We start from the raw sequence: 26,159 nt of genomic DNA, 5'->3' as shown, positions 1-26,159 counted from the left end.
ATGGGAAGTGAGAGGATCCCTGAGAGGGGAGAGGTCGCATGGGCGCATTCTGATCCAAAGCTTCAGCCACCCCCTTATTCCAAGTGGCGACCAAGGCTTTGGATGGACCATGCAGCAGACCAGCAGGAACAGCTCCCAGCTACCTCTAAAATTCCTCCGGGTCCATCAGTCACCGGGGTGGACCAATGTAATGAGTCCAGCCTCCCTTCAGTGGATAGTGGCACTAGAGAACCCCAAGGGTGTGAACTGACCATGACAAGGGAGACACCAAGAGCTCCCCCAATTTCAGATCATATAGCCAGTGCTCCGATAGGAACACCAGATCCAGTGTATGACCACTGTCCAATGTCAGGCTCTGGATGATCTGGGATAGGCCCGTGGCCGTTATGGTGGCCATAAACTCCCAAGCTGCCTCAGATCCCACTCCTAGAGAAGGCAGATTGAAGTCCCCCAAGACCTTAAGTCTGGGGAACTCCACTGTCTGTCCAGAAATGAAGTCATGGAGCTCAGGCAGGGAGGTTGCTATGCAGCAGGGAGGCTGGTACAACAGCAATAATCCCAACTGATCCCTAGAGCCCAACTTAATGAACAGGATCTCACATCTGGTGACCTGTGGTGCAGTGCCCCTGAAAGCTGTAAGACATTCCCAGATGACAATTGCCACACTTCCACCCTTGCCCCAGAGTCTTGGCTGATGCCACACACCTGAAACCCAGCTGGGCATATCTCCAAAAGGGCTACCCCTCCTTCCAGACCTAGCCAGGTCTTGGTAGTACATGCCAGGTCGGCCCTCTCATTAATCAATAATGAGGGAGGCCTTATTACAGACCAACCTGGCATTTAGTAGCAGTAGCCAATAGCCAGGGCCTCTGAAGGTCTGCTGACAGGGTACCAGGGCTGAGACCAGGGAGCTGGAAGGCGAAACTGGTATAAGACAGCAGTTCTCCATTCCCTGAGAGCGGCCTGCTCCCTGTCTCCCACCATATCTCCCCATGCCTATCATCACTGTAATACTCTGGCCCACCCCATCCCCCCAACGGCAGCCTCATCCCAAAATCCAGCCCCCCCAATTCCTAAGACCAGGAACCTCCCACTGTCCTCTCCAGCCATTCCTGGGAGGGGACACTGGGCACCCCGAGACACTTTAGCTTCACTATCAGCACCATCAAGGTACCCAGCAACCACCTCCCCACTCCACTCCAAGCACTCCCACACACTAGCACTCCCACACACTCCTCGCCTGCTGCTCCCCCCAGCTGGTAGAGGGCTCCCTTTCCTTTCATCCCCACCAATTTTTCCTTTGGCTCTCTCACAGAGAAAGGAGTCAATCTTCAGTCCACAGTGGGAAACCCACAGTCCAATGATCAGGCACTTAACTGTCAGATGGAAGCTGCATCATTTTCTTTCTCCTCGCGGGCTACCAGAAGGTAAGGCAAAAAGGCCTCCGCAGGGGAGGGGGTCCACAGCAGCCTGCCACTCCACTGCAACCCCCCCCACCTGGCCACCACCCACACCTCTAAAGCCCCAACATCCAGCAACAAAGAATAGATGATACAGAAAGGGACAAGTGCTGCTGAGTCTACAAGTGTGGCAACAGGAAAACAAAAGTGGCCAGTCCACCAGTGTGGCCTGTCCTCCAGCCCATTCCTCAGCCTACTCGACCAGGGAACAACCCAAATGGTCCCCCGAAGCAGCCTGAACGGGTCCTCCAAAAGCAACTTGAGCTGCCGCCAGGTTAAAGAAAACTGCCGCCAAGTCCACAGATGTGGCAAATGTGGTCGGCTCGGTAGGCATGGCCAGCTAAACAGCAAGACAGCGAGTGCGGCCGTCTTCCAACATAGTTCGTCCTCCAGTCCACTCCTCCAGTCCGCTCCTCCAGCCTGAATAAGTCCAGCGTATCCTGGGCAGGTCCAAAAATCCAGCTTTCATCCAGGTAAGCGCCACCCCAAAAACATACCACAGCATACAGTCACAAGGACCACATCCCTGGCTCCCTCTCTCTCCACTATCTTAACAGAAAAAGGATTCTTTGGGAAAAAGTAGAGGGGTACCAATACTTTTGGCTGCGTCTGTAAGTATTACTGCATGCTTTATACACATACTTGAAAAAAAGGCAAATATCTACCATTGAAGGGCCAAGACTGCCAGACAAGAAGAATTTACGTTTATTTTTCTCTTCTGATATCATACTGTACACAGGTACAAAAGAGGCAGGGTTTTTGCTGTAATGTTCCTTCTTCCATCTTGGTGATTTTGACCATCCCACCCCTCGTCTCTCTCAACGTACCCTTGTATATGCACCCTTCAGGTTGAGTGGGGCTTTAATGGCAAGAAAAGGAAAGTTCAGAGCCAGCTGCTGGAAGGGAAGGATTTCAGTGTCAGAAGAGGTTTATGCTGACTCCTGATTTTCCCATCTAAAACAGCCTCTCCCAACTTTGAGCACTTTACAGGAGTTTGAGCTATAACTCCCAGAGTTTCCACCAGCATGACCATCAACCATGCTGGCCATAAATTTGGGAATTATAATTCCAACATATGTGGAGGGCACCAGCTTGGAGAATACTGTCATAAAGTGACAATTTGGTTTTGTGGGATAGTATATGCATGTAATTTAAGATATGCAACAGTATTTTTTAATTAGAAAGTTGTACATGATACATAGCTTCTTTCATAGATTACTTATTTGGGATCACTTTGAAGTCAGTCAGCTCATTTCTGAGTAGATGGGTATGGTGTTCAGTAGTCATGTGGTTCAGATTATATTGAACTAATGCTAAAAACATTCCTTTGCCTGTTTTATTTAAAAAATGCATATGCCGCCATTCCCTTAACTATAATAGCACTTTACTTCATAACCCATCACTCCAAAGCAGGATACTTTTTGCTGTCATTTTCATCAACACTTTATTATTATGGAAAATGGGCTGGAACGTTGTTTGTCCAGAAAAAGGGGAGTTTTTATTTCGTTTCGATCAATACTTCATTACTATCCCAGATAAAATTACATTTTGTGTAGATATGGGGAACCTACATTTTCCAAACTGTAAAGCAAAAACTATTAATTTTAATTGAATATAAATTTCTACATAAAATTTTACTTGGTTTTGCTGTGACATTGTTAGAATATGTTCAGCATTCCCCCAACAAAATTGATGCCCAATTTGGGAGTCCTTTTGGACTCACAGTTCCTGCTCAAAGAGCAGATAGCAGCCATGGCTAGAAGGCCTTTGCACAAGCTGTGCCCATTTCTGGATTGGAAGCTCATACTCACATGCTTATCCAACGAATAAACCTATTTGAGTACTGCTTAAATCATTCTTGATTTAGACAGATACATTGGTTTTGGCAAATAGTGGCACTGCCAGAGTCCTGGCATTATTTTTAATTTCTTCGTAAATTGCTAAGTGCAAAAAGCTTGCAGAGAAATTCTTGGATAAGAAAATAGGAGAGCTAAGATCCTACTTTTAAGTAATGCAGTTATGATGCTACTCTCTCACCACTTCTTCTTTTTCACCACAACCCAAATCATGTTAGTGTGTTCCTGCCAAGCTTTTTTGTTCTCTTTGTCAGCAGATGCTGGTTAATATTACTTGAGTTGGTAGCACCTAGAGGAAAAAAAAGTAGATGATGGCTGATCATTCTCATTGCTACATTGCAGAGAATACCGCAAGCCAAGTAGACTGGAAATTATAACAAGGGAAGCCAAACTCTACAGTGCATATAACCATTTTAGATAATCCTCATAATTAACAATTGTATTATGCCAAGAAGAATTTTAGAGTTAATCTAAAATTGTTCATGTAGTAGCAGTCGGCTGACAACATTTGACTTTGTTCTAATATTACTCTTGGCTTTATGCCCAATTTAAATCTAAAATAAGCGTGTATAGCTTCTTTATAGAATCATAGGATTTCAGATCCAGCTTTCCCATGGGAGATAAAAAGTAAGCAAGTGCAATATGGTCATTGTAAGTTTAGAATTTTAGAGTTAATCTAAAATTGTTCATGTAGTAGCAGTCGGCTGACAACATTTGACTTTGTTCTAATATTACTCTTGGCTTTATGCCCAATTTAAATCTAAAATAAGCGTGTATAGCTTCTTTATAGAATCATAGGATTTCAGATCCAGCTTTCCCATGGGAGATAAAAAGTAAGCAAGTGCAATATGGTCATTGTAAGTTATTGCAAGACAAGTGGTAGATAAATGTTAAAAATACATCTATTATTACTGGATAATTATTGGATTATTGATAGATCACTTTTTTTCATATGCCCTTTAATCAAATCCAGGTACAGTATGGAAGCTTCTATTGATTTCAGACTATAGCTCAAAAGAGCATGATACTTTTCACCACCTCATCTTCTTTTCCATTTTCCATTCCATTTTCCATTTCCATGCCATTTCCATGGCATGCATGGAAAATTCAACTTTATACTTGGTAAAAAATGAGAAGTCTGGTAGCACCTTTTCCAACTAACAAATTTTATTAAAAGGCATAAGCTTTCATGAGATGCATAGAGTGGCTATGATGTAGGATTTAAGTTAGGGTGAGGTTGGGAGAAGGAAGTGAAAACAGGTTGGTTATGTAACTCTTACACTGGGGTGAGAATTAAGAAGGCATTGTTCTAAGCAACAAGAAACAACAGGGCAATACTGCTAACATAGAAACCAAATCCTGCAACAAACCTAGATGTCTCCTTTACCCACACATCTACACCAGCAGCACCATCACAAGGGCCCACATGCTCTTTCTCTAATGCGATGCATGCCATCATCTGCCAGCAATGTCCCTCTAGATTCTACATAGGACAAATGGAACAAGCTTTGCACAAAAGAATTAATGGACACAAATTTGACATCAGAACTCAAAACAAGGACAAAGTAATATCAGAGTATTTCAGCCTCTCAGGTCACTCAATGATATACCTCAAAGTGACTGTTTTGAAAAAATGCAACTTTAACAGCACCATTGAGAGTTCACTAAACTCACATGCCTCAGTCTTAGAAGGTCTCAGCAAACATGATTACAATTGTTAATTGATAAGTTACTTACAATGTAACTTGCATCTCCATGACCAACTTGGCTTCCCTTCCTTCCCTGCCCCCTCACCTTACCCCAATTTAAATCCTACGTCAGTCTAGCCACTCTGTATGTGATGAAGTGCTCACAAAAGCATTTGTTAATTGGAACAGATGCTACCAGACTGCTGTTTTTTTGCTACCACAGACTAACATGGCTCTCCTACTATACTTTATACCTAGTAGAGGTACTTAAAGCTTCTAAGAAATTTCACTTTGAGGTTCTGTGCAATGCTAAATAAATATTCTCGCAAGTTTACCCAGAGTTCTTTACAAATCTGTTTTGCAGCTACAACTGCATTTCATCCGCCACTTACAAAGTAAAGTTCTTTTTCCTTTCACCCACTCTCACAGCATTCAAGCTATTGCTCACAACTTCCTCTGCAGGCCTCCTGAAGTCTTTTATTTTCACATAGTTAATGAGGAGGTTCTTTGAGCCTTTAACGTGCATCTGCAGAGTATGAATATGATATATTTAGTAACAGTTACATCTGCAAGATGAGCCAGTGAGTTGATGACTTTATAGTTGATCTGCTTTTGCAGTTTTCTAAGAATGGAGTTGGATAGGGAATGTGTTCTCAGACTTGTACTTTTTAAACAAGATACTGACTTTTGGATTCTTAAACTAGGGTGAATACTTCCTTTGAGCGATCTGTACTCTCTTCACTTTTGATGTGATGTGTCGGTCACATTGCCTGTAAGTTTAACTTGTTACCAAATGTGGGATGAACAGAGTCCACAAAGAACAGATTGTGTACTGATATTTTAAGAGACTGTACATTTTGCATAGTTCACCCTCCATCCCTGCACTGATGTACTGCTCTTGTGCATGGGGAGCTCTGAGGGAAATGATGTTTTTTTGTTACTTAAGACAGGCACAGTGGAGTGTGAGTGGGACTTCTTGCCAAAAGCTCTCCGTTTGGTAACATTCTGAAGGCTGTTCTCTACAGGCACAGAACTTGCATTCTGGAATGCACAAATAACCATTCAAAGAATCACATTTACAGATAGGTAGCCTATCTTTCTCTGCCAGTCCATATTTTCTAGTACAAAAGACTCTGCATAAATCATTAGGATTGTGCAGCTACCTTAAAGCAGCTTATGTAGCATCCCAGGAAAATATGTGGTTGATCAGATAAGGTACCAGCAAGCATGATGTGCACACCCATGCTCAGTCCAAATAATTTCTTTCCCAAATCCAGATTGCTGCACACCTGCAGTAATCACCACTTGCGTAGCACAAGGAAAATTATCACTTGCGTAGCACAAGGAAAATTATAAAGTGTCTACCTCAAAAGGCACAATTGAAACATAGTTAAGTTCTAGCACCTGCTTTTTGTGGTTCTGTTCATGTGGGAAGTAATTTTCCTGATGCAGGAAACATGCAGAATATTATGGTACTCTTGTTAACAGGAAGAGCTACATAGAAGATTACATTGGGAATGAATCCAAGTTTAGGCTACTGGACTGAAGGAATAGGATTTTCTTATAGCTCCTGCTGAAGAGCAGCGACTTCAGCTCTCCTCTCCATATACTCTTCAGAGGGATGTGGAATTTGTTAATTTGATGGGACAGAAGGTGATGTGACTTGATAATCAATACCTTCTATGAATGGAATTCTGCACATTCAAGATCCTTTTGTCTGACTTTCAGGACTCTTTTTTGCTTCCCACACCACAGCCTATTTGTCCCATTCAACACCATTCATATACTTTCTGCATAATTTTTTTTTTTTAAGAGTTGGAGATGAGCTTCTATGAGGACAAAGGATATAGGGAGTTCTGCACTTGCCTAGATCTGGATTCAAGCCATGTTTCATTTACAATGCAAATCTTGTGTTTTATTAGAAATGCAGCAGTTTATTACAAAAGAAACTGGTTACATTCTTCCTTTGGAATCCCATCAGAGATCTGAAATTCTGTATTCCTGTACAAAGAAGTACAGAAGCTACTTCTTTGACTGTGTCAAATAATTGGGAAAGAAGGAGGCTGAAATCCCCCAGAAAGAATAACAGGGAGACTACTTCTGAACTAAGAGTGTAAGAATATTGTGAAACAGAAAGCAGTGCTGGCTTTTGGAGGCAGTGCTAGAGATAACCATATAATAGAAAAACAAGTAGAATGTGTGACACGATTGGCTTTATTGACAGCATTTGAACTTGGTTAAATAGTCATAGATCAGTTGACAAGATGTGACTGATTAATTGGCCATCCAAATTTAAACTAAAATGTCTGTAAAGCTTGTTTTAGTTTAGATTATAATTTTAAAATTGTGTATCTTTTTCTCTGCAGCCTAAAATGACTTCTGCATAAATGCCACAGAATAAATGGCGTCCAAAGTAACAGATGCTATAGTCTGGTACCAGAAGAAGGTAAGATTTTTCAGTAAAACTTAAATGATTATCTTAAAACAAATTATAGCTTGGTTTAACATTGCTTACTTACTATTTCTCCTGTGTATTTGTATTTTGCCACTCTGTACTCCCTACAGTTCACATTTCCACCACAACATGGCCGGTATTTTTTGTTGTAGCTTCTGAGGATGGGGGCTCTGGGGATGGAACAGAAGAAGGAGACAGGCATGGAGATAATTTCTCTCTCTGCTTTTCTTGGTTTAAATCTTTTTTTATTCTAATCCTCCTTGGCAATTCCTGTTTTATTTCTTTTTGGTTACTTATTTAGTTACTGGACTTTAATGCTCACAGCTTGCTTGTTGTATGTATGTCTAAATATTGCTTTTATGCCAGCATTTCCCACAAGCTCTAGGCAGCTTATAATATAAACATATAAAATACCCCCCAAAATCCCACCTACATATAAAAGCCCTACTCAAAGGACCGCCTGTTTCCCATAGTATTTATCTGGCAGGGCTGGTGCACTCCAGTTTCCTTCAATTAAACAATGCCATCTATCGAGAGCCTGGAAGCATGCCTGCTCTGTAGCAGTGCCTGCCCTCTGGAATGCGGTTCTGCCTGAGATCTAGACAGCCCCCACCCTGCTGAGGTTTTGAAGGGCCTTGAAGACCTGCCCTTTGGCAAGGGTGTGTGAAACCCCCCTTTGGATTAAACTATGTGGGTTTTTTTTCTTTTCATTCCCATCTAGTTTTTTGCCACCTTCATTTTTGTCTACCACTGTATTTTTAACTTCTTTTATCTGTAACTGCCAAGAGTTGTTGGGAGTCAGGTGGCATATTAATTTAAATAATAATAAACATAATAAAAAATAAGCACCAGCAAATACAAGTAGCATGCCCTGGCAACTCCACAGTCTAGGTAAAGGGCATCCTCCTCTGCAAGATGGAACAGGAGGCTTTCAAACATTTCTTGAAGCCTAGGAAGGATGAGGCTGATAGGAGCAGCCACCAAAAACACCCCCTTCTAAAGCCTCATCAGGTAATAATCTTGTAGGTAGGGAACCTAGAGGGAGTTGACCTTATTTGATCTGGTTCAACAACAGATGAATTCAAGAGAAGGCAGGTTCTCAGAGGTCTGGAGCCATGTTGTTCTGTTTCAGGTTGCAGGCACACACACATGCAGACACAGTTGCTAGGGAGTTGAGGTTTTTACTACAGCTAAGCAGATAACAGCAGACAAGATCATAAATGAAGGACTTTGCAAAGAGTGCTTGCCTAAATAATTCTGTTTAAAGTCCAAGTAGCAAGTGAGTGGTCCCAGGAGTCACAGAGAGCTGAGTTGGGTAGTCAGATGGTCCAAGAGTCAGGGATTCAAGAGCAAGATACAGGAACAAAAATCAAGAGCTGGAACTCCAAACATTTGATTCCAACAAAAGCTGAAGCCAAAACAGCTACATAAATTTATCTGCAGACAGCTGGCTGCAGTTACTCAGGCCTTGCCCTTTGCCTAGCATGGAGCCTCATTGAGTGGCATTGCTCTGCTTCCAGCTGCATGCATCAAGACCTGGGGCTTGAAGGTCGTGCCTCACCATCCAGCTGATTGGGAGATGCCTGTGGTTGATCAGCCTCAGATGAATCATGGCTCGATGATTCCTGAGACTGACATTCCTGAGGTTGACAATCCACAGGCTCAGCTGAAGCAACTTCATTAGAGTCAGAGTCAGATTCTAAATCGTGGCTCATGACACATGTAGGCATTAAAGATCACAACCAATACCTTGAATCACATCCAGAAGCCAACCAGTTACCAGTACAGCTCCCAAATTAGTAGGGTCACCCAAGTATATAGAGAAATGCCCTTTACTGCCAGGCCATTGTATTTTGCACCAGCTGTAGTTTCCAGATGTTCTTTAAGGGCAGTCTGATGTAGAGCATGTTACAGTAGTACAGACAGTAGATGACTAGGACATGTGTGACTGAGCAGGCCATTCCAATCCAGAACAGATGACAATTGGCACACAAGACGTAACTGTGAAAGCCCTCTTAGCTATAGTTGCCACCTGTTCTTCTTCAAGAGCTGTGAGTCTAAGAGAACTCCCAAATTGCAAACTCCTGAGTGAATCAGAGTCAAAGATGGAATTTCTTAGAATTATTTGGGCCACAAATTAAAAGCTAATCTGTCTTGCAGGGATTCAGTCAAAGCCTGTTCCTCCCCATATAGACCCTGACAATATTGAGACACTAGTTTCAGCACTTCCACCCCATCACCCAAGCACAAAATGTATAACTGGGTGTCATCAATTTATTGATGATATTAAACCTTGTGGGGGCAGATGACTTCTCCTAGTGGCTTCATTTGAATGTTAAATGATGAGTGCTCTAATTAAATCCCAAGATGAAGGTGATCTGTTAAAATATAGAGAGATTGTTATCTAAAAAGGTAAGAATAGGATTCAAGTTACTACAAACCACAAGAAGTTTCTAAAGAAAAAATATGCATCTTTATGAAGACAATGTGAGATTTTACTAAACACTGACAGTTTACATCCAGATTTGCAGCTGCTGAAATAAAAGTCATAAGAAAATGCATCATTGAGACTTGGCAACACGGAGAAAACAGAAACACCAAAAGCTAGTACATTTCTTGGCTAGAACATTTTACCTATTTCTTCAGAAATAGTAGCTACTTGCAGCTTCAGTTTTCCTAGACTTCCTGACATCTTGGAAATTCTATATTTTAATCAGAGGTTATAGAGAATTGTGTTAACACTCTGCTTCCCAACTTTGGTCCCTTAGCTTCTACCCAAGTAACTTCTGCCTCTAGTTTCAAAGGACCGCTCTTTTTCAGAGACAGAAGCTATAGCATCTCAATCTGTACACATGAGAAAGAGATCTGGATGTGCATTCCATGCCTGGCCAGCAACCTCCTGTATTGTAAATGGAAAGCAGTGCTACATTCACAACAGGTCAAGGCCTCCGGGGTCCATTATGTTATGAATTTTGCAAAGGTTTGCTTGTTTTTGGGTGGACAAGAGCCACAGATTATGCCCAACTTGTTTAGAAAATATATCCAATAGATTGTTTGGATGATAATTGAAGAGCTCCTGTCTATTGCCTTTTTTATAAATTGGACAAAAAAAAATTTGGTTTCCAATTGGTAGGGACAGCACACGAGTTCTGAAAAAAAGCTTGCAAAAAGGGAAGATTATCAATTAATATTCTGTTTCAAAACCTTAGGAGGCATCATGTCCTTCTCAGGGGTTTTCCCTAGAGTCAGGTCCTCAAATATACCCATATGAATTGTCATAACTGGTACTGTAAAAGACTGTAAATCTGAAACTGAGGGCCAGATTCAAGAGCAAGAATCTTTGCTTATGAAATCACTGACCCAGGAAAGTCTGGCAAAGAAACCATAAGTCTTCTGCATCTTTTAAATGAAGCTGTTTATATCTTGTCCAGTTGAAATCCCCAACTAATACAATATCAACATCCAAATGCTTAGCATTCACTAGTAAAGTTTGCAAATTTGAAACAAGGTTGAAATTTCAGCCTGCGAGGAGACATACAACAATGCAGAAAATGGACACCAGGTATTTGCTAGCAGTCTGGATTATTTGTATATATTCACTATTATGCTAATCACTTTGCTGTATATCTCCATCTTACTCCACCAAAATTAGGGTTGATAGCTGTCCACTTGCTGTTCCATTCCCTGCTTAATGGCTGATGGAAACAAAAGTAAGAAACAAATGAAGTAAAGAAACATTCTGGCATCATGTCTCCTTTAAAAAGAAAATAATTTTTCAAGATTTGCTCAAAACATTTGAACCCTATTTATACTATAACTCAGCTCTATTCTAGGAAATAGCCTTCATGCAACAAGGATCTTTTGACAGCTATTTAGCAGACATCTTAAGATCTTCTATGTGAGTTTTTCTCCATCTGAGTACATGATTGGGCGCTTGTCTTCAAGGATCAGGTGTAGTGTGGCTTTCAGTTCCTTGAAATCAGCTGCTAAGGAGTTAATAGTATCTTGTTCTGTTGGTTGAACTATTCCATGACTGAAGAGAAGTTAGTAAAATAAACTAAGCTTCTGTGTGAAAGGGATTCAGTTATACTAAGATCTGGGTTTTTTTTAAAAAAATCAGTTTATAGTCTTGTTCCATGAAGCTTTTGTAATGTCTGAAGGCAGTAGGTGCAGTAGATGTGTGTGGCAATGTTTTCATCTATAGAAAATAACTTACTGCTGAGCTCACCCACATGATCTTAGTTTTTTAAATGTTACTGGAGAAATATGCAAGGGCAGACCATAGTTGCCTCGGGCACAGTTGTTAATATATGAATACAGTCATTGTGTCCTCTTTCTTTATTCAGTCTACTTGCTATAGTTTATTCTTGCTTTTGAATTTTTAGAAAGCAAATTCAAAAATGCCTTTTTAAAGGACAAACGTTTTGTCTTCTTGCATAATTGCTTAAGGTTGAACTTAATATTCAGCTTAGTAAACATCACTCAAATACAAATACAAATTATTTACTAGATTTCATTTACTGCAGCTTAGATGCAAAATGATGCTGCACGTATCAAAAGAAATCTCCTGAAATCTGATTGCTCAGTTCTAATCCACCCCGGTATACCCAAATAATGTTGTACCAGAGGATTCTTTATTCTTAGAAGTTGCTTTTTTAAGATTATTGGAAAAAGGAAGAGAAGAAGAATCTTGCAGAAATTCCCATTTCGGGAGCAGGGTTCCACATGCTCTTCTCTAGGAGCAACTAATGACTTTATGAGACTACAATAATTTTCTTTAGCTAAAGCCTTTTTAGCGAATAAAACATTTTTATGTCACAAGGAACTTTTAAATGGCAACCGGTATGGTTAATTACTCTTCAATGCATCATACAGTGCCTTAAATTTTAATATAATTGCTTTCTCATTTACAAAGGATGATTTAAAAATATCAGTTAGCTTTCAACACTATGACATAGGCTTACACTGATTTCTGCATAAAAATAATTGAGTTCCAAGTTACCACATCCCACTCCAAATTTAGATGTATTTTTTAAAAAATCTGTATAATTGCTAATCCTGTATTTACCCAATAAGACAAAGTCTTTCCCCAAAATGATAACCTGTGAATTGAGGCGGTAATCTTATCTTCACAGGGAGGAATAGAATAAGCAGTTGAAAACAAAGATATGGGCAAGAAGTGCAAATGAAGGCAGGTGTTAGTGCTGAGAAGTGTTGCTTCCTTTGGAGATTGGCACTTGCTTGGAAAGAACTAGTTATTGCCTACTTAATTTTAATCTTTTTTGTGGTTGCTGTTGCTGTGCCTAAACAGGGCTTTTCTCTCTTTCCTTTCCTTCCTTGGGCAATTATTTTTCTCCAATCCATTTCTATCCATTCTTCTTCTTTCTAGCTCTTTTTTTTAATTTGGAAGACACAGTGGTTGTATAGGTAAAATGGGATGTCCATTAATTTCATACACCTTATGGAATTAATTTTAATTAGTAGTTCTTAATATTTTTTTTGTCATAGATCTCTTTTTCAGTGTATAGCTTCTGGCCAGTATATATGTGTACTTCTGCAAGTATAACACATGTGCATATTTATTGGGGATGGAGAAATCTCCAAGACTGGTTTCATCTGGAGTTGAGAACCCCAGGTTGAAAGTGTGGAGAAACTGGCATAGCATACAAATTTTTGTCAGTGTCTATAATTTCTTCTTCTATCAAATCTTCCTTTGGGGGGGGGGGATGATAGTCTTAAATTCAGGGTCTTGTTGTCACATAAATGCAGTACGTTTTACTCAGTAAGCAAGTTTTAGCTAAAATTTAATTGACATTAAATATCTGCTGGACTGTATGTAACGCTTATCTTGCAGTTATGCATTGCAGAATTTATATTTCTGTTCAAAGTTTTATTTTTCTGATTATCAAAATGTTGATCACGTTGATTACACAAATATTTAGGTTAGGATTTTCATCTTGGAGGATGGTTGTCCTCCTGGACATGAATTATAAATTGCTTCTGAAATATTTATTGTTTCTATGAGAAACACTGGGGTTGGTAAGTATTGGACTACATGTTGATACTATCACAGCCTATAGTTAAACTGAACATTAGGTGTCTGTCACAAAGCTCAGGTTTAGTTTTGGAAATGATACACATTATTTTTTCCCCAAGAAAAAGAAAGCTATGGGAAGAATTGATCAACAAGTTCTCTTCTCCCCGCTTTAAAAAAAATTAAATCCCATTTATTTTTTAAAAGAGAAATGTAAAGGCAGATATCGTTGCACTGTTAACTACGTACCTTTTAAGGTTTGCCTGTGAATAGAGATGGTAATTTGGCTGTTTTGCTTATGTAGTTGCAAACCCCCCACTTCCACCCCAGAGTAATATAATTATTCTACATTTTATATCAAGTTGAAGAATAGGTAGTAATAAAATTAGCAGATTCTTTTTCAAGAACCTAATTAAAGTGGCTACTACCTCCATCTTTCAGAAATGTATGTGGATGTGGATGTGTGCACATAGCAGTTTTTAATCTGAACCTTCTAGTGTTTGTGCACTGATTGGGATGGCTAACAACTGATTAAAAACAGTATTCTACAATACTGTTGAGAAGCTAAAGACATGAATATGTAGTAGTAGTATATGTCTCCTTTCCTTCCTTCCTTCCTTCCCTCAGTTTATATGGCCGCTCATCTCAAACAAGTGACTCTGGAGGGTGAACAAACACAATACCAAAAAGAAAAAAATTAAATATATACAGCAGCTAAGAAAATTATAATCCATAGATATTAACATAACCAGGAAATGGGGCCCTTAACACACTCGGGACCCCAAGCCTGGGCACATAATCAGGTCTTCAAGGGCTTATGAAAGGCCTGCAGGGTCAAGGCCATCCTAAGCTCTGGAGGGAGAATGTTCCAGAGGGCAGGTGCTAGGGCAGAAAAGGCATGCTTCCTAGTGCCTGCCAGCCAACATTCCTTGGCTGACGGGACCTGGAGCATGCCCATCCTGCCAGACCAGATTGGATGGATAGAAACAACTGGGAGAAGGCGGTCCCTCAGGGAAGCTGGTCCCAAGCCACAAAGGAGTTTAAAGGTGGCTGGTGTGGGTCCTCCGGGCTGTGTGGCCATGTTCTGGAAGTTTTGTTTTCTAACGTTTTGCCAGCATCTGTGACCGGCATCTTCAGAGGGCAGGAGCACAGACAGGAGCAGTTCTCTCTGTGCCCAGGATGATGTGACCCTTTTGTGGGTATTTATAGAGATCTGAAGGGGGGGGTTGGGGGGTTGGGTTAATGAGTGGCTGCTTGTTTTGGTGTCAGCATCTGTGTGTATCTTCCTGGGGATTAGGCAGGGTTTTTTCTTCTATTGAGTTGTTAATGAGTGGCTGCTGGGGGTGATTAGCATGTTCATTGTGTGAACTGTTCACACGTCCTGGTGGTTGAGCTGAGTTCGTTGACCTTTTGCAGGCTGTATTTTTCAGGATTGGTAGCCAGGTTTTGTTGATTTTTAGACTCTCCTCTTTTTTATTGAAGCTGTGCTGGTGTTTGTGAATCTCAATGGCTTCCTGGTATAGCCTGGTATAGTGGCTGTTGGTGTTGTCCAGTATCTCTGTGTTTTCAAATAGGATTTTGTGTCCAGTGTGCTTGAGAGCATGTTCAGCTACTGCAGATTTTTCTGGTTGCTGTGGTCTGCAGTGTCTTTCATGTTCTTTTATCCTGGTATGGATGCTGCGTTTTGTGGTCCCGATGTATACTTGCCCTCAGCTGCATGGTATGTGGTATACTCCTGCAGCGGTGAGGGGATCCCTTTTGTCTTTTGCTGATTTTAGCACTTGTTGTATTTTTCTGGTGGGTCTGAAGATTGTTTGGAAGTTGTGTTTTTCCATCAGTTTTCCCATGCGGTCTGTGACCCCTTTGATGTAGGGCAGAAATACTTTGTTGGTGGGTGGCTGTTTTTCTTCTTCAGTCGCATGTTGTTTTCTTGGTTTGATGGCTCTTTTTATTTCATTCTTGGAGTAGCCATTCGCTTGTAGGACCCAATTAAGGTGGTTAAGTTCAGAGTTTAGGAATTGGGTTTCGCAGATCCGATTGGCACGATCCATGAGGGTTTTGATAATGCCTCTTTTCTGACGTGGGTGGTGGTTGGAGTTTTTGTGTAGGTACCGGTCTGTGTGGGTGGGTTTTCTGTAAACTTTGTGTCCTAATTTGAGGTCTGGTTTGCGTATGACCAATGTGTCTAGAAATGGAAGTTTACCGTCCATTTCTTTTTCCATGGTGAATTGTATATTGGGGTGGATGCTGTTTAGGTGGTTCAGGAACTTCTCTAGTTCTTCTTCATCCTGACTCCAAATTGCGAAGGTGTCATCCACAAACCAGAACCAGACTGTTGGGGTAACAGGTGCGGTTTCTAAAGCCCGTTTTTCAAAATGTTCCATGTAAAAATTTGCTATGACTGGGCTCAGGGGGCTTCCCATGGCGACGCCGTCCATCTGTTCATAGAACTCATAATCCCATTTATTTCAGCACTGCCTAACTGATTGTTAGGCAGTGCTGAAATAAAGCTGTGATGTCTTCTGGGAAGATCTGTTTGATGAGTGGCAGGGTGTCCCTCACTGGTACCTTGGTGAACAGGGAGACCACGTCAAAGCTGACCAGTTTGTCCGTGGGGTTGAGTTTCAGGGTGCTGATTTTGTTGATGAAATGTCCTGAGTCTCTGATGTGGGCTGGAGTCTGTCCAACGTGGGTCTGTAGAAGGGTGGCCAGATGTTTGGATAATTCATATGTCGGGGAGCCAATGGCGCTTACGATGGGTCTAAGTGGGATCGAGTCTTTGTGGATTTAAAGGTGATAACTAGCACCTTGATTTGCACCCAGAAACACACTGACAACCAATGCAGCTCACAAAGCAGTGGTGTTACATGTGCCAAGTACCTGACACCATTTCCTACCTGTGCAGCTGCACTTTGCACCCGTTGAAGCTTCTGAATGTTCTTCAGGGGCAGCCCCATGTAGAGTGCCTTGCCGTAATCCAGATGGGAGGTCATGAGGGCATGAGCGACAGTGAGCAGAGCCTCCTGTCCAGGAATGGGCACAATTGTCACTTAGCTGGGTAAAGGCCCTCCTAGCCATGACTGCCACCTGCTCTTCAAGCAGCAGTGGTGAGTCCAGGAGGACCCCCAGATTGCGTACTGGGTCTGTCTGGGGCAGTGCCACCCCATCCAGGACCAATGGTGGAAAAACCTTGACACCGGAAGGCCCAAGTACTCAAAGCCACTCAGTCTTGCTTGGGTAGAGCCAAAGCCCATTGCACCCCATCCAGGCCCCTACAGCCTCCAGTCACTGGGACAGGACATCCACGGCATAGTTTGGGCAGCACAGGATGGAGATATAAAGCTGGGTATCATCAGCATACTGATGATACCTCACCCCATACTGTTCGATCACCTCACCCAGCGGCCTCAAGTAGATGTTAAATAAAAGGGGAGAGAGAACTGAGCCTTGTGGCCCTCCACAAAGTAGGGACGGAGGGCTGGACATTTCCCCTCCATCAACACCAACTGGAAATGACCCCAGAGGAAGGAGTAAAACCAGCACAGCACAGTGCCACCCACCACCAACTCCTAAAGCCGGTCCAGAAGGATACCATGATTGATGGTATTGAAGACTGCTGAGAGGTCAAGAATAGTAAGGATGAATGCACTATCCCCATCCCGCTTCTGCCAGAGGTTATCCAAGAGCGTGATCAGTGCCATCTCAGTTCCATACCCTGGCCTGAATCATAACTGAAAGGAGTCCAGATAATCCACTTCATCCAGGATCCTTTGAAACTCCCATGCAACCACTTTCTCCACAACCTTCCTTAAAAAGGGAAGGTTGGAGACTGGATGAGAACTGTCCAGATTAGTTGGGTTGAGTGATGGCCCCTTGAGGAGGGGCGCACCACTGTTTCCTTAAGACCTGGCAGGACCACCCCCTCCCTCAAGGAAAAATTAACCACCGCCCAGACCCAATCACGCGTGCTCTCCCAGGGAGGAGGGACATGGATCTAACACAGAAGTGGCCAAACTAACAGCTACAAGAACCCTGTCCGCTTCCTCAAGTTCAACAGGATCAAACTCTTCCCAGATAACTGTGCAAGACTCTGCCCCCGTAATTTCCACCAGCCGTGCCTCAAGGCTGGAGTCCAATGCAGAGCAAATCTGAGTGATCTTATCCACTAGATGTGCAGCATATTCCTCACAGTGACCCTGTAGGTGGATCCCAGAATTACTGCCTCCAAGGAGGGTCTGGGTCACCTGAAACAGCACCCCTGGGTGGCTATCTGCAGGCGCAATAAGGGTGGAGAAATAATTGCATTTCAACACTCTTACTGTCACAAGGTAGGCTCTAATAGTGGCTATGGTTTCTGTTTGATTGTCTTCACTCTTTCTCATTTGCCAGTGGCGCTGTAGGCATCTCTTCACCCTCTTCAACTCCCTTAGCTCCTCCTTAAACCACAGAGAGTTCCAGGATCCATGGGTGCAGAGAGGCTGTTCAGGCACGATCCAGTAAAGCTGCAACTGCTCTCCCATTCCAGGTGGCCCCCAAGGTTTTGACTGGACCATGTAGCAGACCTTCCAGAACAGCCCCAAGCTCCCTCTGGAACCCATTTGGGTCCATCAGTCATCTGGAGTGGGCCTAACAGGCCCAACCTCCCTGCGGAGGGGGGTGGTGCCAGAGAACTGGAGACTCACCAGGAAGTGATCTGACCATGACGGGAGAAACCAATATCTCCCCCAAATCCAGAGCACCCTGCCACTGCTCCGACAGAAAAACCAGGTCAGGCATATGACTGCTATTATGTGTTGGGCCCTGGATGACTCAGGACAGGCCCATGGCTTTCATGGTGGCCATGAAATCCCAAGTTACCTCAGACCCCACCCCCAGAGAAGGCAAGTTGAAGTCCCCCAAGACCATAAGCCATGGTCCACCCGGCCACAGAGTCAAGAAGCTCAGGCAAGGAGATTGCTGCGCAACAGGGAGGCTGGTATAATAGCAAAAGTCCCAACTGTTACCTCTTAGAGCCCAACTTAACAAATAGGGTCTCACAGATGGCAATCTGAGGAGCAGTGTCCTGGATGCCTCCCAAGTACCACCCCTAACCTGGGGTGCCACCTGTGATGGACTGGAATGGTGGGAGGGGAGTAAAGAATGTGCTCTCATCTCCAGAGGAGCGAGGAAGAGATAAGCGGAGGAGATTGGCACCTCCCTGAGAAATACCATCGGTATGAACTGGCTGAGCCTGGGAACTGGGCTCCAGTCTGGGAAGATTCTTGTAAATGGGTTGTAGCTAATAAACCTTGCTGGATAATTTCTGTATGGTCTCCTGGATTTCCTTGGGCTAGGCCTGACATCACACCACCCCACCACCCCTACCCTGGGGTCTTGGCTGGTGCCACACCCAGAACCCAGCTGGGCACATCTCAGAAAGGGGAACCCCTCCTTTCTGTCCCAGCCAGGTCTCAGTAATACACACCAGGTCAGCCTTTTCATCAACAATCAAGTCATGAATGAGAGTGGCCTTACTGCAAACTGACTTGGCATTCAGCAACAGCAGCCAACAACCTAGGGCCTTGAAGATCTGCCATCGAGGGCCCGGGAATGAGCTAGAGGGGCTGGAATGTGCCACAGGAACAATGTCCCTGTGGCCCGGTCCTCAAGAGCAGCCCACCCCTCGTTTCCCGCCATATCTCCCCATACCCATCAGTACTGGGATGTTATAGCCTGCCCCATCCCTTCAGAGCTTTTCTCCGTCCCCTGTCCATAAAGGTCTATACTCAAGCGTATAGCCCCCCCCCATACATATACATATTCAATGACAATCTTCTCCAGGTCCATCAACCCAGGGTGCTTCTGCATAGAACTCAGCACCTCTGAGTTCTAAGGGCCTACTCAACCGTATACCCTCATTCTCCCCCCGGCTGTCCACTCCCAGTAAAGCCCACATATCCAGCACCAAACAACCCAGAGAATGAATCAAACCCCTTCCCCTGGCTGTCACCCATAGGAAGAAAAACGGGGAGCAGGCTGAACTAATTCATGGGCAATAGTTACAGCTTCTTCTGATCAGAGGAGTTCCATCCTACCCTCCTTAATGCTAGGATACTGTATTAGATTTTTAGCTTTTAAAGGGTACTAGCAGGTTCTCCATGGGAGAAGAAATTAACAGTTGCAGTGCCTGTGTAGGTACTCCCCCTCAACTCTCTGCTGTTGTTTTCACTCCAGGTCTAAAATGGCATGCATGTCTGTATTCCTTTCTCAATGCAATTTGCAACTGCAAGACAGAAGCAGCCTTTGCTTGCCCTTTTATTCACCTTTTGTCCTAATTTGATTTTTGTTTCCACTTGTTTTGTAATCTCTTCTTTTTCACTCCCATCTTCTTTGTGATGCTTTTAGCCATGGTGAGAAATCCAGACAACAACATTCTTAGTGCTTTCTGCTCTTTGAACTCTGAATCATGATCTTTGACATAGGCTACTTCCTGCTCCGACTAATTTCATGCTTCTGAAACCAATCTTTAATACAACAGCCTCCCCCACAGTTCTCTACTCAGCTCTGTCATTCTCATTTGGTTTCTGTTCAAGATTGCTGGGAGTGGGAGGAGGTTCACTCCACATCTTTCTCAGTGATACCATGCAAGCAGGTGCTGTGCGGGGAACTCATTACTTCTCTCTACCACTTACATGTTCTGAGAGGTGTGGGGAAAATTAAATGTATAGCTGGGATGAATGAGTTCTCCAGTTAGGAGTAACTTATTTTACAATCAAATCAATCAATTTTAATCAGTTGTTATACAGTTAATTAAACCTTTTGTGTGCCAGTCCTGTCTCTGTTTGGAGTTTGGCCCTAGTATTCCAGCATATCATATGGCCCTTAGCTCAAAAAGAAGATTAGGCACCTTTGTATGATATTAGCTTATGTCTTTATTCCAATTGTATATGACTTTCCAAATGACATTGAACATTTCACATCAAATCGGAAAATGAATCCATTTTCTTTTCATGCTTGATTTTACTTTTGATTTCAGTGATGACTGCAATTCCGATGCATACCATTGTATATCCAGTAGCATCTGGGAAATTATTCAGCTGTGGTAGTTCTGGAAAAATTTAAATTATACCTCCTAATTGATGAGATGTGGGGGATGGTGTGTTGGCTTGCGAGATAGTGTCTGGATTAGAAATCCTAGCTTGCACATAGTAGTGTAAGCATGCTTGGAATAAAAATGTGCTTTGGTTGTGCTTGTAACATAGTGGTCAAGATGTACAAGGCTGACCACTACAGTCCTTGCTGATAGCAGAAAATGATGCATTTGGCATAGGTGGTAAACAGCCACTAGGTAATACGCTAATCTACATTTCTCTGCATCACTAGAAGGCATTACATGAAACCCTTGATTGATCAAAGTCATGATGCAGAAAATTGGGCAAGAAGGTATAGTGGGATGCCAGATTTTTCAAGAACAGGTTAAAAGTAGTTTACTTCTTTCCCTGCTTATCTGTTTGTACTTATCCCAATGTAGGGAACTGACACAAAGCCATGTAGATGAATCTTCTGCCTAGCACCAGGCTACTTCCTAATAAGCACATCTGCAAAGACCCAGATATATCCAGATAAGGATAATTGGCATGTGGCCCAGGAACAAGCTTGTGATCAAAACAAGAGAGATTTAAGATATAAAATGCAGTTGGGGACACTCGTCTTTTGGGGGGCTTCAGCATAGACCTTCTGGAAAGTGCTACATTCTATAGGACCAATTGGGGTGTCATCTGTTGCCTTGAGGGATCTTTAGCAAATATTTTTTTGTTGCATTGCCTGTACTCCCTAGGTTATTGCCTTTGAATCCTAAAAGAACCTCTTTGCTCAGCTAGCCACTACTGCCAAGACAAATGGACATCAGGGGTCAGTATCTGTGGACCTATCTTTTGATGATCATGGCATAAGGAAAATGTCAACTTGGAATGGGAGAGAAGTAAGGAGTAAAGAGCAGGAATTAACAAATGAAAGAAAAATAGATATGCTCTGTATCTGAGAAATTAAGAGAAAGAGAAGGATATAATAGTTCTGAATGCTGGGAAGTAAAATTGTAGGTTAATTAATGAATGAAAGGCCAAAATGTATGAGGAATGAATCTTGTCAAAAGAAATGAAATATTCAGTTCTAATAGCATGCTCCATTCGTTATATGGAAGTTAGAGTTATGTATGTCATGAGAATAAAAACTAAGTTGAATGGAGTGGGAATGGGATACTTAAGGAGCAGGTGTGGTAAAATAAAAGAAGATAGGGTCAAGAATGAATGAAAGCTTAACGAATATGGATTGAATATATAAGTGAATGACCAGTATTTTGATGTGATTTGGTCATACAGAAAGAATAAATGAGGATTGAACCACAGAGGGAAGAGTGAATGGATCAAGAGGAAGGGGAAAACTCAGAACATTATGGCTGAATGGAAAAATAGAGAGGTGAAAAACTGGGTTGAACAAAACCCAGTGTATGAAGTGATGTGAGGATATGGTGGAAATAAGAATAGTTAACAAAGATAAAAAGATAGGGAGAAGAATAGTAAATAGTGCTGATCTGAACTAGATTTAGTCAGAACCTTTTTCTTATGTCTTCAATTTTTGTGGCTTATTATTTCTTGTCCTTTTCTCTGTGTTGTATAACAGTAGCATGATGTGTATGTATATGTGTGCATATACATATTTTAAAACTGTTTACTAATAATAGCTAATATAAATAAGACTCTGGACTGCCTGTGGCCATTGCATTCTATATTACTAAAATTCCTGTATATCTGATTGGAATAGCTACAAATAGTTGCATGTGTGCTATCTTTGTGCCAAATTTTTGAAAGAAAAAATTATGACCTGCAGTAATTGCTAGCTAAGCACTCATGTTACAGTACTCTACAGAATGCAGAGATCCTTTCCTTTTTCATCTGCATTCAAACTGTTTATGTACATAGTACTAGATCCAGAAAAGGATAAGTGAAACTAACATGCCCAAGCAAACTTTGCTAACTCTTTCCCTCTGGAAAAGCTACTCATGAGAAAAACCTGTAGAACAGCATAGGAAATTGAAAGAATTTGGTGAGGCTGCCTTGTCCAATGGAAGCCCATTTGTACTCACATAAGATACCTTTGATTCCAAATCAGCTGTGGGGAAATACAGTCTTAAAACAATGTATTTCTATCTTATATTCATCTTTCAGATTTTCAAATCATAGAGCAAGAAGCTTCACTAAATCCAAAACAAAAATATTTGGGTCATCTTAGCTGCTTATGAGTTTGTCTCGTTTGCACTTCTGAATATAGAATTGTATCACTTTGTTCTGAGCTGATAATTTCATTTATTTCTTAATAATTTTCTGGTAAGGGTAAATGTTTTTCTATAACTTTGACAATGTGGAAAATAGATAAAATGGAAGACCATAGTGATGATAATAAAGAATGGATAAGAAATAGTCTTTTCCTGTTTCTTCTGTTATAATATCACCTCGGTTGGGTAACATTAGCTGGGGGGGGGGGGAGAGAGAAAGAGAGAGATTGATTATGTGCCATCAAGTTGTTTTTGACTCCTAGTGACCACATAGATAGATTTTCTCCATGACAATCTATCCCTAACCTGTTATTTCAAGTCTCCCAATGGTGCACTTATCACCACTGTAACTGAGTCTACCTTGCTGCTGGTCGTCCTCTTCTTCTCTTTCCTTCTATCTTTCCTAGCATTAGATCCTTTGGAAGAGAACATATATAGCTCAGGGATGAACTGTGGAGTCCCTGGGATTCTCTGAGCTTGGTTGTTTGGGTGTGGGTTTTTTTTTTTTTTTTGTTTTTTCTTGGTAGTTCCTTGATTAGGGTATTGTTTACTGCTTGATTGTTTGTCTGGTGTTAATCTTGGTGTTAATCTCTGCTTATCTGGGTGATGATTGCTGGTGAGGAGACATTCTGGTCTTTTGTTTCCTTTTTATTGTCTCTTTTGAATAGTAGGTAGATGTTGTTTATCTCTGTGTGCCTGTTAATGGCTGCCTTGTCTGAATACCAAGCTTCCAGGAATTCCCTCGCATTTTTGGATTTAGCTTGGTCTAAGATGCTGACAGTTTCCCAGTTGAAACTATGGTTAAGTCTGTCCACGTGTTGTGAGATTAAGGGGTTTTCATCGTGTCTTCTGACTGCTAGTTGGTGTTCATGGATGCGCTTTGCTAGCCTTCTGTCTGTCTGTCTTACATAGTGGTTGTTACAGTCCTTACACAGTATGTTGTAGATGACTCCTGTTTTTCTCTTCTTGGACTACTGGGTCTTTTGGTTTGCTTAAGATGTTTTGGAGGGCTTTAGTTGGTTTGTGTGCTACAGAGATGCCATGTGGTTGTAGTAGTCTATTAGTCTAAAAAACAGGAGTCATCACCCAGATAAGCAGAGATTAACACCAAGATTAACACCAGACAACCAAGCAGTAAACAATACCCTAATCAAGGAACTACCAACAAAACAAAAACAAAAACCCACACCCCCACTAACACTGGCAGGGCAGGTTACTGTATTATCAACAGAAAGCAAACCCCACTCGATTGTCGCACTGAAGATGTTACCTAGCTGGGTAATGAAATGTTTGCAAGAAAACAACCAAGCTCAAAGAACCCCAAGCACTCCACATTAAAGCCTTTTCCAGACAGCTGGATCTTTGCATAATGTGTCCAAAGCAGGATATTTTTGCCCTGGTCATTTGTGTCTTGAGTGAGAACTCTGGGTTGATTTGTTCAATGATCCATCACTTTGTCTTCTTCGACGTCTATGGTATTCTCCAAAGCCAAAGTTCAAAACTGTCAATATTCTTCCTATCCTGCTTCTTTAAAGTCCAGCTTTCGCTTGCATAGTGTGTCACAAGGAATACCATGGCTTGCATGATTCTGATCTTCATAGGTATAGACACATCAAGGCATTTGAATATCTTTTCCAAGGCCTTCATGGCTGCTCTACCAAGTACTAGTCTGCAGCATATTTCTTGACTGCTTGTTCCTTTACTGTTGGTGGTTGACAGGCAGAAGCTGTCCATCACTTCAATATCTTCATTGTCAATTCTAAATCCGGTTGTTCTACCTGTTGTCATTAGTTTGGTCTTCGTTATATTTAATTTTAGTTCCATTCTTTCATTGTGCTCTGATATCACTTGCTGAAGATGAATTGTGTGTGTGTGTGCGTGTGCACACACACACGCACACACATACATACAGTTCATCTTAAGCAAGTGATATTAAATGAAATTTCTTTCTTAGCAAATATATTTGCTTGGTCCATTAATTTCTATGTCAAGCATAAGCTTTTTTGGAGAAGGATCCTGAGAATACCATGGACAGCCAAAAAACCCAAACAAATGGGTCATCGAACAAATCAACCCACTCGAGGCACAAATGACCAGGCTCAAATTATCCTACTTCAGAGACTTAATGAGAAGCTCTCATTCTCTGGAGAAAGCTCTAATGCTGGGAAAGCTGGAAGGAAAGAGAAAAGAGGATGACCAGCAGCATGATGGATGGACTCAGTTACAGTAGTGATGAGTGCACCGATGGAAGACCTGAAAGATCAGCTTAGGGACAGATCATCATGGAGAAAAATCAATGTGGTCATTAAGAGTCAATACCAACTTGATGGCATGTAATCAATCTATCAAACATGAGCTTATACTATTCCTGGACAAATATCCCATCTGAAATGAAACTAAAGTAATTTAGAAGCGCACTCATAATGGAATTCCAATTATATAAATAATAAACCTGTTGATTTGAACTAAAATTCCTGTACATCTACAGTCATACTCTGACTCAGTAAGAACACATTATAAATACAAATATTCTGTGGAAAGAATAGAATTACACAATAATTAAATAATAGGTTTAAACTGGCATAGCTAATTTTTTTGTTATGATAAAAGGCAATTGTGTGATTACTGGATAATTACATTGTTTCTGTTCATTCAGATGTCAAAGTATGATGTTAGTTTAAATATAAAAGATTGTTATATACCCTTGATTGGTTTCTGTATTAACCATGCAGCAACGTTTTCAATGATCTATGATATATATAAGTACAGAGGAAATTTTCCTGTATTTTCAACATTAGTAGATCGACAACATTACATATGATCTTACAAATTATATAGCAGTTCCCATTTTTATATTTTCTAAAGGACCAAACTAGATATAAATCCATTTTAATATACAAATTTGTCCTAATTGTGCTTTATTTCATATGAGAATACTTCTCTTGTCCCCAGTTTATCTTCATACTTTCCTGCATTTCAAAGTATTGTTTTCCTCAGTTTCAAAATGCTCAATTGCACATCACTTTTTGCTGTTGAAAAAAAAGCCTATCTAATTTGTCCTTAAAGCTTCCAATTTTGTCTTTGTTTCATATGATCATCTTTCAATAATTACTGGTCCTGATGTGAATCAGTAACAGTCTTTATACTGCATTGTAAGGTTGTGTGATACTTCTCATCCATCTGTACAAATAAGATTTTTAAAATTTTTACTCCTTTTGATTAAATTGCAGATTCTATTCAATTGTTTTTTTAAAAAAACTATATATCTTTTTTTCATAGTAATTTTTGTTCAAAGAGTTAAAAGCATTGTCAATAGCTACTGTTCTCCCAGCATTTCCTTCAGTAGAAAAAAAATT

The 26,159-nt window shown here is 41.4% G+C and overlaps 1 protein-coding gene across 3 annotated transcripts in view; it reads left to right on the top strand.

The window, feature by feature from the left end:
* Positions 1–26,159, top strand: part of PHTF2 (putative homeodomain transcription factor 2) — an 80,415-nt gene that overhangs the window by 14,491 nt on the left and 39,765 nt on the right. For all 3 annotated transcript variants that reach the window (XM_088134938.1, XM_088134937.1, XM_088134939.1), the window contains one exon: positions 7,371–7,450. In XM_088134938.1, coding sequence (XP_087991064.1) covers positions 7,406–7,450 — 45 coding nt within the window. In that variant the 5' untranslated portion in view covers positions 7,371–7,405. The remainder of the gene's footprint in view (positions 1–7,370; positions 7,451–26,159) is intronic.

This window comes from Python bivittatus, unplaced genomic scaffold (assembly GCF_059951505.1).
Source record: "Python bivittatus isolate LINGU-HERP-01145 unplaced genomic scaffold, Pbiv_v1 ctg000120_np1212, whole genome shotgun sequence".
NCBI classification, from domain to species: domain Eukaryota; kingdom Metazoa; phylum Chordata; class Lepidosauria; order Squamata; family Pythonidae; genus Python; species Python bivittatus.
This window is presented reverse-complemented; position numbering and strand designations above follow the sequence as displayed.